General features: G+C 35.4%; 1 protein-coding gene and 1 pseudogene across 11 annotated transcripts in view; both read left to right on the top strand.

Moving 5' to 3' along the window:
• Stau2 (staufen double-stranded RNA binding protein 2) overlaps positions 1-18,790 on the top strand; it is a 316,438-nt gene that overhangs the window by 8,462 nt on the left and 289,186 nt on the right. For 4 of the 11 annotated variants that reach the window (XM_074068728.1, XM_074068727.1, XM_074068726.1 and 1 more), the window contains exon 2: positions 386-451. In XM_074068728.1, coding sequence (XP_073924829.1) covers positions 434-451 — 18 coding nt within the window. In that variant the 5' untranslated portion in view covers positions 386-433. Of the gene's footprint in view, positions 1-385; positions 452-3,150; positions 3,166-12,857; positions 12,939-16,224; positions 16,299-18,609; positions 18,646-18,790 lie in introns of those variants that run through there. The other 7 variants (XM_074068717.1, XM_074068714.1, XM_074068724.1 and 4 more) reach the window with 6 other exon arrangements.
• On the top strand, positions 6,683-12,847 carry LOC109692108 (interferon-related developmental regulator 1 pseudogene; annotated as a pseudogene).

Raw genomic sequence — 18,790 nt, 5'->3', positions numbered from 1 at the left:
TTAGAACTCTAGAACCAGAGGGTACTTTATTCAACAATCTAGATTTGTACAGTTGGTATGGTAGCCACTAGTCACATGTTTACTTAAATTAATAAACAAGCAAAGTTAAGTGTTTACTTAGATTTAAATTAACATTCAGGAAATTTAATTATTTACTTAGTTGGTTGCACTAGCCACGTTTCAGGTGCTCTGTAGCCACCTATGGCTAGTGGCTATTGAATTGGACAGTAAAGTGTAGAGCATTTTGATCATAAAAAGGTCTGTGCTGATCTAGATTAACTCCATTTTATATTTGATTTTGATCAAGGGTATGTGTGTAAAATATTAGCTCGTCATTGAGGTTACCACTCAAGTTGAACTTTATTTCTTCATTTTCATTTTCCAGTTTTTGGAGCCCTGAGGAATACAGCAGTTTGATCAATATTGTCTTAACATGCTTCAAATAAATCAGGTGAGTTTTTGTGAAGGCATGTCATATGTACATGGTGCTTTATGTGGTGCTTTGGCCATAAGTTGTGAAATATTTTAATTCAGTTCTTCTGGAACCATAACCTGACCACTGCTTTATAGAGCAATTGCATGCTATGAAATCATCACTGGAGTCTGGACAGGGGTTAAGGAAAATGTTACAGTCCTGAAAGTTGATAACTTCTGAGTGTATGGAGCAAAAGGTTGTCTGTTCTTCACATCCCTTTCAGGATGTTGAGGATGCTTATTGTAGCATCAGTAGCTGGCAGTTCTGCAGACTGAAAACATTTCTAGTGACAGATCTTGTAAATAGTATTAGTGTGTTAAAAAAAGGTGCTTTTTCCTAGGGCATTGAAAAAGGCTAGAAGGAAGTACTCTGTTAAATAGACTACAGCATATAATAGACTCACTGAAAGAAGTATTTTTCTTAGGTCTTGGGATTTCTCCAAGAACTGTGTACATTTAATTTTACCTTTTTTGAACGAACAACATTGTATTGTAGCTATAATATCACAGAATACTTCGTCTTATTTCTTTTGTTTGCAAGTCAAAAGAAAAGTAATTAAATTTGTTTTTTGTGATTTGAGAAAAATAATCCTTTCTCTCCCCTTCATGCACAGTCTCAGTCACTTTGCCTAAGTAATCTCTGGTTCCTGTTCATTGAATACCTTCTCCAAGCCAGCAACATCTAAGTTTTTATATCTGCCTAGGCCTCTTTTCTGAGCTCCAGACTCCTGTTGCATTTAATCAGCTTGATCTCTTAACCTGAATGTCTTTGTAAATCTCAGGCTTGATGTGTGCTAGAGAAATAATGCAAATGCTTCAATATAACTGGACTAGTTTAGTTCTTAGGTTAGGCAAGGCCATTCCAACTTTGAGGCCTTTGCCAGCTACCTGGATCTTTCTTCCCCTCCCTGTACTTGGCTTACTTGACTCTGGATCTAGTATATGCTGTCATAGTCTCATGACATTTGCAGTTATAGTTGAATATGAAATTACAGTTGTCATTTCATATCTGTGGACAGTGTATCCTTCAATAGATTCAACCAACTATAGTTGAAAATATTTGGAAAGAACTGCATTTGCCAATATTTTTTCTTGTCATTATACTTTAAAAAATTTAACAACCACATACACATTATTTACATTGTATTATATATTATAAATAATTTGTAAATGATTTAAAGTATACAGAAGGATTTGTTTAAACCTATAGATATACTGCATTTTATATAAGGTACTTGAATGCCTACAGATTTTGGTATTTGAGGGGTGTCCTAGAACCAATTCCCCACAGATGCTGAGAGATGACTTTATTTGTTTGACATTTGTCTCCCTTACTAGATGTAAGCTTCATGAAGACAGTGGTTTTGTTTACTCCTGTATTCCCAGCTCTTCTAGTAAATCATGCAAATAGTTTTTATATTTGTTAGATAAGTGGATGAATGGTGTTAGGATTATTACTAAAGCAAAGAGATCAGTGCCATTAACATAAAAATCTCTTTTATACAGGTCATTTTCTCATTTTCTCCTATCATAGAAAAATTTCCTGTAAAAAATTGCTTTCATCAAAGACATTTCTAATAGAGGCTTAAAAGAATCTTAGTGTGTACTCTGCTTAGTGTTTTGTGTACCCTTGAATCTGCTATCAAATCCCACTGGAAGCATCAGTGGTGCTTTGAGTCTTGTCTTGCAAACTGTGTTGTAGGTGTGAAGTTGCCACTAAATGATGTTCTGTGGATACCTGCCATTAATTGTATGGTTGCAATTAGAATAATTTGTTTCCTGTTCTGTAGACAGGTACAAATCATTTTATACTAGCCAACTTCATTGAACATTAGTGTATGGATTAGTACTAATGAGGACTTACTAACTTGGTGTACATTGCAGGTCATATTGAATTAGGCATTGTATACAATTCTTAGGAATTGGTCTGTATGACCACAAGCAGTTCCCTGGGCTTTGTCTAGACATCGCCTGGAGAGATACATAATTAACCTGTAAAAAGACATGTAGTCCTAGGATCAACTAAAGACCCCTTATTTTTACTAACTAACTTCAACCCATCAAAATGTTCAAGTCTTAAGCTGGGCATGATGACACAAGTCTGTAATTCCAGCACTTAGTAGGCAGAAGCAGGAGGAGCATGAGTTAGAGGTCAAGGTTAGTGAGACCTCGTTGAAAAAAAAAAAGAAAGTTCAAGTCTGAGGGGAAAAGTTAACATAATTGGGAATTATAGATGTTATAAAAACTTTGTTTTTAGCCAAATGTAAATTTGAATTCTTTAGTTTTTTTTTTTTTTGGTGATACTGGGACTTGAACATAGCCTCATGCCTGCTAGGCAGGTGCTCTACTACTTGAGCTACTCTGCCACCCATGTTTTGTGTTGGGTAGTTTTTAGATAGGGTCTCTCAAACTATTTGTCCAGGCTGGCTTCAAACTGTGATCCTCTTGATCTCTGCCTCCTTAGTAGCTAGGATTACAGACAGGCATGAGCCACTGGTGCCTGGCTAAATTTGAATTCTTAAACTTAAAATGTTTTGTTTATCTTTGATTATTTTCATAGTGACCACTTATGAGAGTGAGGGTTTGCAAGATAAAAGTGAAAGGGGATGAAAAGGAAATTTGAGCTGATCTTCAACTTGAAGCAATTGACATCTTTACTATTGACTTTCAATACTGTCTCTAGGATTAGTTGTAAGTTTTTATGTGGCAAGTTTTGTTTCCCAAAATGTCCAAATAACTAAACTTTTTTATTCTAACAGATTCTTCTATATGTGTTCCTAAAACTAATTAAAACTAGGTTATACTAAGATGCTGGATTACACCATGATTTGATATTTATATATTAACTCTGCCTGACTTTATTATTATTATGGAATTTAGAAAATGTTTTATGTTCTGTTATGATAATAGCATTTTTCTACCTTTAAATTGTGGTCTTCACTTTTACTTTTACCTTTAAAAAATGTGTACTGTTATCCATGTAACCCATACTTACTTTGTGTGGATTAGCAAAAGAGAAAAAAAAAAAAAAAATCACAAAAAAATTTCCACTGTTTTTTAACAGAGAGAATCACTGCTAACATTTTGGGGTGTGTACTTCTAGATTTTTTTTCCTTTGCAGGTATGTTTTTATGTGAATTTATGTTATTTTAGAAAACTGGATAATACAATATATAAAATTCCGAAGTGGTTTAATAATTATCTTTAGTTTGGAAGAACGAGTTTATTTAGCCAAGCCCTTATTGTTGGACAGATTTTTATATGGTAGGTAGTACCATAGTGAAAACTGTTTTTTTTTATTATTAGTATTCATTTATTCACATGTGCATACATTGTTTGGGTCATTTCCATAGCGACATTTTTAAGAGAGATTTATTTTTCCCATTATTATAGCTAATTTTTAGAAATGAAACACTGGCCAAAATTGATGCATAAATAAAAAAATCATATCTGCTTATAGTATATGGGAATGTGATTTCTTTACTTCTCTGACAAATTTTTAATCTCTGTAAATCTGTCTGACAAAAAGTGGTATTTTAGTTTGCATTTCTATGATTTACTTATATTTGTTTTTCTTTCTGTGTTTTACCTTTTGTGAATTGCTTGTATGTGTCCATTGTCATCTTTTCCTTTTTATTTGCAAATGGCTTTGTTTGGTTATAACCTTAGACTTTTCTGAGCTAGTGCCTATAATTTTTTTTTTTCATTCAACAAATAATGAATGGTGACCTACTAATTCCCAGAGTACCATAGTAGGTAGGGCCTTTCATCCTGGTGATTAATTATAAGTCCTTAGAGAAATGAAGCTCAGTTTAATACTAAGCTGCAGCAATGTAAGTTAAGAACATACATGTGATTAAAATAATATTTTTAAATGTGTGACTGCATTTGGGCCATTTCTTTTAGATTAGCTGGTGAGGCATTCTTGACTGATCAGGGTTTCCTAAGAAATTGAAGAAGTCAATATTAAGTGAGTTGTAGTATTGGGAAAACCTAGAAACAAGAAATTTATAGGGATCTAAGTACTCTGTTCCTTTTAATAGGGTTTAGTCATAGATGTTGGAAGTATGGAAGTTAAGTGTTAAGGCTTGACCAAAGTCAGTTAGGAGAAAACAGAATCTCAGTGCAAAGGAAAAGTGGAGCCAGGTATTATAAAGAGAATAAAGTTATTATTGAATATATTATAAGCCAGGGTGTGATTATCAAGAAACAAATGACTAGCCAGGCTTCGGTGGTTCACACCTATAATCCTAGCTACTTGAAAGGCTAAGACCAGGAGGATCGAGGTTTGAAGCCAGCCCAAGGCCAAATAGTTTGTGAGACACCTCCCCCACCACCAAAATAGCCAGTGTAAATGGACTTAGATGTGTGGCTCAAGTTGTAGAGCTCCTGCTTTGTAACTGTGAAGCCCTGAGTTCAAACCCCAGTCCCATCCCGACTACTCCCCCAAAAGAAACAAATGACCTAGAGTTTAAAAAATAATGATGCTTATCTCATAAGCTTGTTGTGAGGACTTACTGAATTAGTGAAGGCCAAATGTTTAGCATTTTACAGTAATGTCATTGCTGCCTGACTCTGGAGGCTGATAGGAAAGGAGGATGAAGGGCAGACATTCGGGTAAATCATTGAGTTTTTAGACAAATAAACCACTTGGAGATCAGCAGCAGGTTCTCCTTGAGTCTTGAGTCTTGGCTGAGTTCTGATTTATGGATGCTTATCAGGACCTAACCAGAGCCAGAGAAAAACATTTACTGGAAAGCGGTAAGAAAAACAATTTCCAGAGCTCACACAAAGCTGGAAATAGGCCATGTTTACACAGCTTATAGTTGAAAAAGTTGTAACACATGAGACATTGGGAAGAGTACCAGAAGGCCTAAGTGAGTCCAAATAACTGTGCTGAAACACTATTTAGAGGAATATAACACAATTCAGAATCCAACAATGTTATAACTCAGTTATTGTCATCCAATAAAAATTAAAATGTTTGCCTTACCTTCAATACTGGGTAGAACTTCCAGACAGAAGATCAGTAAGGAAATAGAAGACTTGAACAGCAGATAAACCAACTAGACCTAAGAGACACACAGAACACCTGGCAACAACAAAGCATACTTTTTTCTCAAGCACATGTGAAACATTTTCTACTATATGATAGATAATGAAACAAGCTTTAATAAATTTAGAGAAATCATACAAAGTATCTTATTTATTTATTTTTGGCACTATTGGGGGTTTGAACTTACGGTCTCATGCTTTTGAGGCAGGGGCTCTACCACTTGAGCCATTCTTCTAGCCCCTAAATAACCTACTTTATACCTTAAAGAAACTAGCATAAGAAGAATAAAGTAGAATAAAGGAAATTATAGAGATTATAGTGGAGATAAAATAGAGAATAGGAAAACAATATAGAGAATCAGTGAAATCAAAAGTTGGTTCTTTGAAAAGATAACAAAATCATTCCTTTAGACTGACAAAGAAAAGGCAAAAATGCACATAACTAAATCCAGAAATGAATGTTGGAGCATTATTACTGATCTTAAAGAAATATAAAGAACTGGGTGTGGTGGCACAGCCTCTTATTCCAGCACTTGGAAGGCAGAAGTATTAGGAGTTTAAGGCCATCCTGGGCTACATAGCAAAACTCTGTTTCAAGAAACAAAAATATAAAGGATTAAGGAGAATACTATAAGTAATTGTATACCAACAAATTATATGACACGAAATGGAAAAATTTCTGGAGACACATACTACTAAAACTGGCTCAAAAAGAAATAGAAGCTCTGAACAAATCTTTAGCAAGTAAACAGATTGAATTTATTAAGAAAAACACAAAAAAGCAAAATAATGCCAACCTCCCCTCTCCCCTAAACACATACAAAAACACACACAGTTTACCAAACAAAGAAATGTCCAGGACCAGATGGCTTTTCTGGTGAGTTCGCCCCATTTTTTTTTTTTTTTCCCAATGCTGGGGCTTGAACCCAGGAATCCCAAATATTTAAAGAATTTACACTGTTCTTCCCAAACTCTTCCAAAATACAAAAAGAAGGCAAGAATCTGTTCTCATTCATTCTTTGAGACCAGTATTACATTGATACCAAAGCCAAACAAAAGACACCAGAGAACACTCCAGAACAAAAATTCTCAGTAAAATCCTAGCAAACTGAATCCAACAGCATATTTAAAGGAATGTATATGTACGCTGACCATGTGGAATTTATCTCAGGAATGCAAAGGTGGTTCAGCGTAAGGAAATCAGTTAATGCAGTATATTATACAAATAGAATGAAAGGGGAAAACACTCATGATTGTTTCAATCGATACAGAAAGCATTTGACAAGCTCCAACAGCTGTTCATGATAGAAGCACTCAAAAATAGGAATAGCAGGGAATGTCTCATCATGTCCTCATCATTAAGCATTTTTGAAACACCCAAAGCTGATATACAACTCAATGGTAAAAAACTGAAACCTTTCCTCTTATGATCAGGAATTAGACAATTCCTTGTCTCATTTCCACCACTATTACCAAGTTGTAATGGAAATTACAGTTAGAGCAGTTACACACAAAAAAGAAATAAAGACAAATTTGAAAGAAGTAAAACTATTTACAGATGACAGTGATCCTACATACATAAAATCACAATGCACACACCCACCCACACAGAACTCCATCAAAACTAATAAACAATTTTAGCATGCATGTAGGTACAAGATAAACATAACTATGTGTTTTTACGTATCAGCAACGAACAATCCCAAAAAGAAAACTTAAAAATTCCTTTTACATAATACCCCGAAGCATAAAGGAGTAAGCCTTTATGGGAAAATTGTACAATGAAAACTACAAAACATTACGAAAGAAATTAAAGAAGACATAGGTAAATGGAAAAATGTACTGTGTTCATGGATTAGAAGTCTTAATATTGTTAAGATGGCAGTTTTACCTAAAGTAAGTTGCAAATTCAGTGCAATCTCTTATCAAAATTCCAGTAGCTTTTTTCTAGTCAGAAAAATGTAAAAGTTGATTTTCAAACTCATATGGAATTGGAACAGGCTCAAATAGCTAAAACAATCTTGAAAAAGAACACAGCTGGAGAATTCATATTCCCCAATTTTAAAACTCACTACAGAGCTGGCAGAGTGGTTCAAGTGGTAGAGTGCCTACTTAACAAGTATGAGCTCTGAGTTCAAACTCCAGTAGTGCCAGAAAAAAAAATTACTGCAAAGATACAGTAATTACTACAAAGACAGTGTGATACTGTCATAAGTATGAGACATAAAGACCAGTAGAATAATATTGAGAGTACAGAAATAAGCATACATGTATATGCAACTGATTTTTGACAAGAATACCAAGACTATTCAGTGGGGAAAGAATAATCTTTTCAAGAGATTGTTCTGGGACAATTGGAATATAATGGATCTGTGGCCTAAATATAATAGTTGGAAGCCAGGGGACAATGACTCACACCTGTAATCCTAGCTACTTGGGAGGCTGCCATTAGGAGAATTGTGGTTCGAGGTAAACCCAAGCAAATAGTTGGAAAGACCCCCATCTCCAAAAATAACTAGAGCACAATGTACTGGAGTTATGGCTCAAATGGCACTGTGCTTACTTTGCAAGCACAAAGCCCTGAGTTCAAAACCTCAGTTCCATCAAAACCAAAACCAAAAAACCCTGAAAAGAACCAGGCTTGTAATCCCAGCTACTCGGGAGGTTTGCTTGAGCCTAGGAGTTTGAGGCCAGCCTAGCAAGTCCCTGTCTCCAGGGCAAAACAAAACAAACCCCCTAACAAAAGAAACTAAAACTTAGAACTCAGCCACAAAAAGACAGCCCAACTAAAACATGGGCAAAAGACTCAAGTAGACAATTCTCCAAAGAAGATGTATATGAAGAAATGCTGAGCATTATACATGATCAGAAAAATAAAAATGAAACCAAGATACCACTCATACCTACTAGGATAGCTGGGATCAGAAGACCAGCAATCACATGTTGGTAAAGATGTGGAGAAACTGGAACTCTCATATATTGCTAGTGGGAATTTTTTTTTTTTTTTTTTTTTGATGGGACTGGGGTTTGAACTCAGGCTTCATGCTTGCAAAGCAGGTGCCCTAATGTTTGAGCCATGCCTCCAGTCTACTAGTGGGAATTTTAAATGACTCACCCATTTCTACTGCTACTAGGAATTATAAGTGACAGTTTCTCAAACTAAAGAGTATAATTGTTACGACCTAGCAGTTTCCTCAAGAAGTTAAAAATAGGTACACAAAAATATGTAAATATAATGGAAACAGCTCAAATATCTGTCGATGGATAAATGGGCAATCTAATTGTGGTATCTACATTTCACACGGTATTACTTAGCCTTAAAAAGAAATGAAGTACTGATATACCCCACAATGTGGATGAGCCTTCAAACCAGTATGTCAAGTGAAAAAAGTCAGACATAAAAAAATCACATATTTATGGAAGCAATACTAGGAATCTCTCTAAATAGCTATCTTTATCTCAAACTAGCAAAAATGCTGTGTCTTTCTTATTACCTCCTATGTTCTCTGTTCAGCAAAATTGGAGAACAAGAGGGCATCTGGAACAGGTTCTGCCTGGAAGCGGGTGTGTAGGGGGAGATGGCCAAACAATGTATACACGTTTGAGTAAATGTAAAAAACGATAAAAAAGTCACATATTGTGTGCTTCTAATTATATGAAACATCCAGAATGGGCAATCCATAGAGATAGATGCCAGTTGGTGGTCACCAGGACCTAGGCTTAAGGAGGAATGGGAAGCAGTTGTCTAACAGGCATGGAGTTTGCTTTTGGAGAGATAAAAATGTTTTGGAACTAGAAGGGGGTGGGGAGGAGGGCAATTGTAAAGAACGTGTGTATGGACTAAATGTTACTGTATTATTATTCACTGCAAATAGGCTAACTTGATGTATGTCAGTTTCACCTGAATAAAAATTAAAATGTTTGCAAAGAAGGCAAATGTGATTCATAGCCAAGATAAAAAAAGGTTAATGATTGATTCAGTAGAAAAAGACAGTAAGAAGAGCTGCTACTAATATACTGTAAATGTTCAGGAAGGAAGAGGAAAACAAAAGCATCATGTAAAAATAAATAGGTGATATAAAAATATATCCAGATGTAACTTACAGAGATAAAAAATGCAATATCTGACATTAAAAATATCTGGATGTGATTAATAGTAGATAAGACACTAGAAGAAAACATCAGTGAGCTTTAATACATAGGAATTGTGACTTCAGAATAAAATACAAGATGGAAAGACTTGAAAGACAACAATATCAGTGACCTGTAGAATGATACCAAGTAGGCTAAGGTACACGTAGTTCAGAGTCCCAGGAGAAGGGAGGGGGACTAGGCAAAATACCAGAATGTTCTCTGATTACTGTGGAATTACAAGTCATTAATAGGAAGATCCTTTGATAATCCCCAAATATTTGGAAATTAAATAGCATAATTGATCCATAAGAAAAAAGAAATGAAAGGGAAATTAGAAAGTATTTTAAACTGAATGATAACAGCAATGTGATGTGTTCACTAAAACTATTTGGGGGACTTTGTAGCACTGAATGTCAGTATCAGAAAAGAAGAAGGATCTCAAGTAGATAATTTCAGCTTTCCACTTAAGAAACCAGTAAAAGAAGGGCAAAGTAATGTCAAAGTAAGCAGAAGAAAGTAGATAATCTGAATAGCTTTGTATTAAAGAAATAAAAATTATTAATAAATTTTTTTTTCCACAAAGAGAACTGCAAGTCCAGATAATTTCACTGATCAATAATACTAACTTTTTTTCTGCCTGTGGGACTGGAGTTTGAACTCAGGGCTTCAGGCTTGCAAAGTAGGCACTCTGTCGCTTGAGCCATACCTCCATTCCATTTTGCTTTGTTTATTTTGGAGATGGGGTCTCATGAACTGTTTGTCCAGGCTGACCTCCAATCACAATCCTCCCAAGTAGCTAGGATTACAGGCATGAGCCATCAGTGCCTGGCCAATGGGAAAAATATTTAAGAAAGAAATACGAATTTAAGAAAATACTGGAATGGGTTGGGGATCAAGCTCAAATAGTTAGAGATGGGCTAGTGCCTAGCAAGCATGAGGCCCTGAGTTCAAATTCCAGTACTGTACACCCCTCAAAAAAAACTGAAGTAGAGAAAATATTTTCCAAGGTGTATGATGTAAATTATTACTGGAGTAAAAGAATTTGACAAAGACATGATAAGAAAAGAACGTGGGTTGGGGGCATTGCTCAAGTGGTAGTATGTCTGCTTAGCAGACATACTACCCCTTAGATCAAACCCCAATACTGCCAAAAAAAAAAATAATTCAAGAAAACCACAAACTAATACTTTTCACAAGTATAATTGCAAAATTCTAAAAGTTTTAAAAAGTCTCATTCTACAGTATATTAAGATGATAATGTTTGATGGCCACATGGGGTTTATCCCTGGAATGCAGGGCTGGTTTAACACTAAAAAAATCAGGACTACTGGAAAGGCTTAAGTGATAGAATGCCTGCTTAGCAAATGTGAGGTCCTGAGTTCAAGTTCCAGTACCACCAGAAAACAAAACAAAACAAAAAAACCCCAAAAACCCACACCCACCAAAAACATCAATGTAATTCACCATGTCAAATTAAAAAAGAAATGCCACATTATCATCTCAGTAGACGCAGAAACTCCTTTGACAAAATCCAACATATACCTAGAGAAAAAGATGCATTGTATCGGATCACAGTTTTGAAGATGGACCAGAAGTCTTTGATAAGGAACTCGAGAAGACTTAAGAGTACAACTGAAGGGATTAATTGACCTAACCACTAGTTAAGACATAGCAGGCAGCTCTTGACAGTATTAAAAACACCTGGCTTCAGAAATACTCTTAAGAATTTATTCCTTTTTTTTTTTTTTTGGTGGTACTGAGGTTTGAACTCAGGGTCTCATGCTTGCTAGACAGGCACTCTACTACTTCAGCCACTCTGCCAGCCCAAGAATTTATTCTGAAAAAAAGAATGATCTTTACTGATAGCATTAAATACTAGTGGGAAAAAAAAAGGAAGCAGCATGTAGCTGAAGCTGTTCTTTGCACTCAGTTGGGTCCTGGGATTGAAAGTGAAGAGATTTTAAAAACTCTTGGACTAATCCTAAAGAAAATCATTTGTGATGGGACAGCTAGTATACAAGCTAAGCAAATTTGTGCAACTTGCTTTGCTGTTTTATTGCTGCAGTGACATTACTGAACTGTATTCAAGTCTGGAATGTTTGGGAAATAACCTTTACGAAGTCCTCAGAGAAAGACACTAATATTATTTGCAGCACTCGTACTGCAGTGCTTCATATCAGGTTGCTTCTTACTGTACGTTATTACTGACCATATACCTACCTAATCAGTGAAGTGAAGAAAAAGTTGGAGATGTATTTCCTTAACTTCCAGTCCTTGTTTCTTGCAATGGTGTAAACATGAGAATAACTGCTGGTAAAGCTCTGGTACTTGTGTTGGAATTGTCCAGAGAAGTGGAGAGTGACTTTTTAAAGGAAGACATGGAGCCTTTGACCTAGATGCTTAGGGCTTTGGCTACAGTTGGAAATAATCACTGGGTCAAAGTGCACAAGAGAAAGTACTGTCTGTTTTCAGAGGTGTCCAGAGGGTGATGGAGGACCAGAATTTCCCAACAGAATCTGTTAAATTTGATGTTAAACACATGCATATTGATAAGCTGGGTCAAAAAACAGATTAATACCTTTAAGGAAGTTCTTGGATTGGGAAGTTGGTGTCACCTGCAGCCAAAAGAATTCCTTGGTGACCTGTTGAACTTGGACCCTCAATGATGCCTGATGCTGCAGTGCTTAAAATGAAGATTTGTTTTGAAACGCATTTGTATAATTCTGCAGCTCTCAAGGTTCAAAAGCTTAAAGGAAATGCTGAGGTAAAAGAGCAAATGTTGGAAAATTCTTCTAGATTTTGCCATTTTCAGTGGCTTTTTTTTTTTTTAACTAATTCTAATGTATATAAGCTTTAGAGGCAAAAACAGTTCCCCTCTCTCCAAATCATCTTAGATAATTTTTGTAGCGGGATGGGTTATATACTACTTATAATTTAATGTGCAGTATTGCACATGATGTTCTTACGGAATATTCTCTGTAAATATAATCAGAAGACATGCATAGTCTTTGTAATGTTTTTAACTTCTTATACTATGGTTGTCAGAAATACTGATTATGTTATTACACATACAAAGTATTTAACTTAGTATTTTAAACATGAGTTCTGGATACAATTTTGGGAGATAGTTCCTCTGGAAAAGCTGCTCTATTTTAAATTTTAAATGGATGTAGTTATTTTAATTTTGTCAGCAGGATCAGCAAGATGAATTATGACATAAGACTACATAAATGCTGCACTTGGAGGCCATTCAGTTCAGCTGTTGGGCGTTCATGGTGAGTTAGCCTATGTCAGAAAGGTTGCTGACTTCATCCTCTAAGAGCAGGGGCACTTATTTTTATCTGCTTTTTACTGTGAAATAAAGATGTTTACATATTGAAAGTGCTGCTTTTCTAATAGAAGAAATGTCATTTATGGCTTTGAGATACAGAGTTTAAAGTTTTTCAAGCCAGGTAATGAGCAAGTGAGGCAAAGTTTTATTTGTATGTTTGGAAACATTGAAATGAAAAAAAGTTGGGATTCAGGTTACTGGCTTTTAAGAATATTGGTGTTTGGTTGTCCCTATAAGAGTTTTTTATTTTATGAAAAGCATAAGAATTTGGTGATGTGTTGAAATTTAATTAATTAAACTCAAGTTTAAATTGCAAAAAGAAAAAATCTGATTTTATGTCCCTTTCCCCTCATGGTGGTGATCAAACCCAGGGTCTTGAGTACGCTAGGTAAGTGCTCTACCTCTGAGCTAACACTGTTCTTCTTTTTTTAAAATTCTGCCCTGCTTCAGTATTGCTACACAGGAGCTCTACCACTTGAGGCATACCCCACCCCCCACCGCCCCCGCCATAACACTGTTCATGATAACATAACAGCCTTCAGCAAGCTAGAAATGGGAGTGAATTTTCTATTTTTTTCCTGCGGTACTGTGGTTTGAACTCAGCCTACACCACCAGCCTTTTTATTTTTGTGTGACACGTTTTTTGAGATAGGGTCTTGTGAACTATTTGAGATAGGGTCTTGTGAACCATTTGCCTAGGCTGGCTTCAAACTGTGATCCTCCTGAGATCTCTGCCTTTTGAGTAGCTAAGATTATAGGCATGAGCCACAGTTCAGCACCGGCTGAACTTCCTTTTTTAAAAAATTTGTTTGAATATGTGGGGATGTCATTGTGATAATTTCAAACTTAAGTTGAGTTTACTTTAGCAAGTTTACCTCTCCATTATATTTGTTATCCCCTGCCCCGCCATGAATGTCCTTATTATGAAGAAACTTTACTAGCTAACATTGTATTTAATGGAGAAGGATTGGACACTTAAAAAAAATTCAAGAACAAGACAGAAACACCTACTTTCAGTAGCTCCATTCAGCATTTGCCTAGTGATTCTAGTCAATGCAGTTAGGCCAAAGAGGGGATTCAGATTGGAAAGGAAGGAATAAAGCTTTATTCATAAGTGACCTGATTGTCTGTGTCAGAAATATGACAGAATTCTGCTAGAGCTGATGAATAAGCAAAGTAAGGTTGCAGGGCATAAGGGTAATATGTAAAAATTAATTATGTTTCTATATACTAGCAAGGAATCAGAAATTTAAACAAAAGAATATTTTTAGTAGGATCAAAAATATTAAATACACATAAAAAAATTGAGAACTACAAAATAATGCTAAGAGAAAGGCTAAGAATGCCTAAATTGAGAGATACGGTTAATCTTCATTATTTATGGATTCATTATTTGTGAACTAGTCTGTTCATTAAGATTCACTTGTAGTTCCAAAATCAGTATTTTTGGCACTTTTAACTTTTTTTTTTTTGGTAACACTGGGGTTTGAACTCAGGGCTTCATATTTGCTAGGCAGGCGTTCTACCACTTGAGTCATTCCAACTGCCCTCTTTTGTGATGGGTTTTTCGAGATAGGCAAACTGTTTGCCCGGGCTGGTTTCAAACTATGATCTTTTCAATCTTTGCTTCCTGAGTAGCTAGGCTTATAGCCATGAGCCACTGGTGCCCAGCTAATATTTGTGGCACTTTTTTTGTCATTTGTATATACTTGCAGATTGGCAAAAATTTTGAGTCACTCAATGTGCATGTTCCTACCTGAGGTTGAACAAGTCCAAACTCTGCTTTGTTTTCATACAGTAACCAAAAAGTTTCTTGCTTTTGTTGATTATTTCATTGTTTGAGATGGCTCCCAGGCATAGTATTTCAGCACTGTATGGTTATTCCTAATCATAAGATGATGTGCCTCATGCAGAAAATACATGGGTTAGGTGAGCTTCATTAGGGCAGGATTATAGTGATTTTGGCTATCAATTCAATGTTAATGAATTAACAATCTATATCTTAAGTAGGGAGTCTTTAGACAAACACATGTAAGACAAGATTATGTAGAGTGTAACCTCATATTTCCTCTGGGAGCCGTGGTTTGGTATCCACTAACTCATGGCAAGTGACTTCACAGAAAACAGCCATCAGTGACAAGCTGTTATGTTAATGAAAACTGACTATATCTTTTTCACAAGTTGGAAGACTCAACTTTGTTAGAACATTGATTTTTACCAAATTAATCTTAGATTCCAGATAATTACATGCTTTATTGTCAGAATGGACAAAAAGATTCTAAAATTCATATGGAAATTCAAGAACTTAGGATAGCCAAAACAATGGTGGAAGATAGTTTAGGGAGTCATTGCTCTCTCTCTCTCTTTCCCTCTGTCTCTCTCCTTTTTTTTCTGCACTGGGATTTCAACTCAGGGCCTCATGCTTGCTAGGCAGACACTCTTGCTATTCTACCAGCCCTTTTTTGTGTTGGGTTTTTGAGATAGGATCTTTTTTTTTCCTTTTCTTTTTTTTTTTTGAGATAGGATCTTGAGAACTATTTGCCTGGGCTGACTTCCTCCTGATCTTTGCCTCCTAAGTAGGTAGGATTATAGGTGTGAGCTACCAGGGGCTTGGATAGAAGAAAGGATCTTGAAAGTTTTTGCCATGAAATGATAAATGTTTGAGGAGATGTGCTCAATCTGATTAAAGCATTACACAGTATGTATATATGTGTGTTTATATATGTATATGTGTGTGTATACATATGTAGAGAGAAATAGGGAATAGATACATTGTGTCACCCCATTGCTAGCTATAATATTTAGGTGTCAATTAAAAATGAATTTAAAAAACAAAACAAATCTTTAGTAGGAGAAGTTACATCTCACTGGGACTTGAGTTTTAATTTTTTGAATAGTATGTTTATTCAACCAGTTATCTTAGATGGAACCATTCTTTTTTTTTTTTTGAAATTCGTGATGCTACAGATTGAACCTAGGGCCTCATGCATTGTAGGCAAGTGCTATACATCTCCAGCTCAACTTACCTTATATGAATTGATTGTTTATATTTCCCTTTAAAAATTGTTTTCTAGCTGGCAGAGTGGCTCGAGTGGTAGAGCGCCTGCTTAGCAAGTGTGAGGCCCTGAGTTCAAACCCCAGTGTTGCTAAAAAAAAAAAAAAAAAAAAAAAAAAAAAAAAGACATGTTCCTTTCCTAAAAATTGTTTTCTATTACCTTTCTGTTTTACAGATGTTAACCGTTTGTCTTCATATATTGCAAGTATTTCCCTCATGGCTCATAGATTTTTTTAAGTGTCATTTATGGTATGTTTTACTTTATCGAAGTATTACATTTTCATGTTGTTAATTATCAGTTTCTTGTCTTATCTAGAAAGATCTATGTTACAGAATTATGATAAATATTTCATCAAATTTTCTTGTGCTTTTGTGTTTTTTCTTTGTGTGTGTGTGTGTGTGTGTGTGTGTGTGTGTGTATGTATGTATCCTTGTTTTTGAGACAGGGTCTCACATGTAGCTCCACCTGTTCTGGAATTCACTACATAGCCCAGGTTGGGCTTGAATTTGAGATCCTCCTTCCTCAGTCTCCTGACTGTTGAGATTACAGCTGTGTGCCACCTTGCCAAGGCTTTGTGGTATTTTCATATTTTCCATTTTAATACAAATCTTTTCCCTGTGGATAGACAATTACAGTAGAGCAGTCAACACCTGAGTAGTTCATCATTTACTTTGTTTACACAGCTTTAGGTTCAGGTGTAGTTTAAAGTCACAAGGTTTGCTTTAGTTTCTCCTAAAAGGCAAGAGCCTATGGAGGATAAATTCCTTTGCTTTTTTTGCTTTTTTATTTTTTTAACTTGGGAATTAGGATGAGATCTCTCCCGTATCAGAAAGTAGGGAGAGGGAAGCCAGGAAAGAGACATAGAGACTGTGTGCAGGTCATTTTTGGTACTAGGGGTAAAACAGAGTCTTGTGTAGAGAGATTTGCCTCAACAGCAAAGGAGGACTATATTATTTTACTAGCAGCAGATCTGGTTGACATACATCTATTTTAGCGTTTGCTGCTCTGAGTTCTGGTTGAGGAAACTTTTGGCGTTCTATGAATTTTAGTTCCATTTTTTTCACTGCTCTTTAATTTTGTTAATTAGATCTGCCAGATGGATGTTTTATGTGCTTTTTCCTGCATCTTTGAAAACTTTGACTGTCTTTCTCTTCTGACCTTGATGACTTCTTACTTACTTCACTAACTTAATTACTACCTCTTTTTTTTTTAAATGTCTCCTAGACCCTGGGCACTATCTTTCCAATGCTCTGGTTTATCTTTGGAATTACCACCTCCTAAAACCTATCTTTCCATATTACCTTTGCCTAAGGAGCCCTTGTGACACCTTTATTGCAGGAGTTGCCACATTGTAATTTATTGTATTTGCTGTATGTATCTATTTCTTCTATCAGATTGTAAGCTCCTTTGGAGACAGATTTTGCCTGTCATTGAAAACTGCAAACTACATCATTTTGGTATAACTTGAAGATTCAAGTCCCAGAAACTCTACTATATGTTCTGATGATACAAAAATAGAGTATATCTAAAAAAAAAGTATCAATGTTTTTGGTTGATATGCATTTACTGTTGTTATATCTTTTATCAATATTTGTTACCAAAGTTATGGTGAGTCATATTGTAAATAAATTTTATATCAATTACAATAGAATATTCCCTTACATACATATAAAAAATTAAGTATAATTTGTATCACACTTGGGATTTTACTATTTTTTTTGTGGTACTCGGTTTGCACTCTGGGCCTCATGCTTGTTAGGTAGGTGCTTTACCATTTGAGGCACTCTAACAACCTAACACTTGAGCATTTTCTGTTGGAGACAAGCTTATGAAATTATAATAAGTCAATGGGAAAAATAACAGAATATGGAAGAAGTACATTTATATGAATAAAATCAACTTATCCTGACAGGTCATTTTAATTCAAAATATTTGCACTTAGAAAGCCATGAGAAAAATTTATAGAATAGTATCAGTAGTTTTGATGGTAACGTTTTAATGAATAATTGTTCATCATGATAATAATGCATTATTAATAGTATTTTATCTATTCAATCCATACAATCATCCAGTAATAAAAAACTATTAACCCTACTTTACTGCATGAAAAGTGAGATTTAAATACTTTCTCACGGTCACATAGATATTAGTAAGGGACAGAGATCTTAAATGTCTTTTTTTGTTGTTGGGTGATGCTGGGATTTGAACTCAGAGCCTCATTCTTGCTAGGCAGACACTCTTCCACTTGAGCGCTCTTGCCAGCCCTCAGAGATCTTCAAAATAGGCTCTTAACCATCATATGGAAATTGCTGTCTTCAAGCAGCAAAGTCTATACTGTGATATCCATTACGATTAATTTTATTTACTTCTAAGTAGGCTCCCATATTCTAGCTCTCAAAATAATGGAAGCCTATTCCAAAATATCTTCAGTAATGACATACTTAGGTTTCTTGAAAATGTGCACTTATGTAATGTATGTATTTCTCACTTTTTGTATGGTTAACTTTTCTAAAATGTTACATAGGATTTATATATATATATATGTATTTTTCTTTGCAGTGCTGGGGATTGAATCCAGGACCTTATGCATGCTAGGCAAGTGCTTTACCACTGAGCAACACCTGTAACCCTGTATCTCAGTTCTTATTTTTATTTTTTTGGTGATACTGGGGTTTGAACTTAGGACTTTGAGTTTGCAAAGCAGGCATTCTACCACTTGAGCCACACCTCCAGTCCATTC

This window comes from Castor canadensis, chromosome 3 (assembly GCF_047511655.1).
Source record: "Castor canadensis chromosome 3, mCasCan1.hap1v2, whole genome shotgun sequence".
Classification (NCBI taxonomy): Eukaryota; Metazoa; Chordata; class Mammalia; order Rodentia; family Castoridae; genus Castor; species Castor canadensis.
Note: the sequence above shows the minus strand (reverse complement) of the source record. Positions and strands in the feature narration are given on the sequence as shown.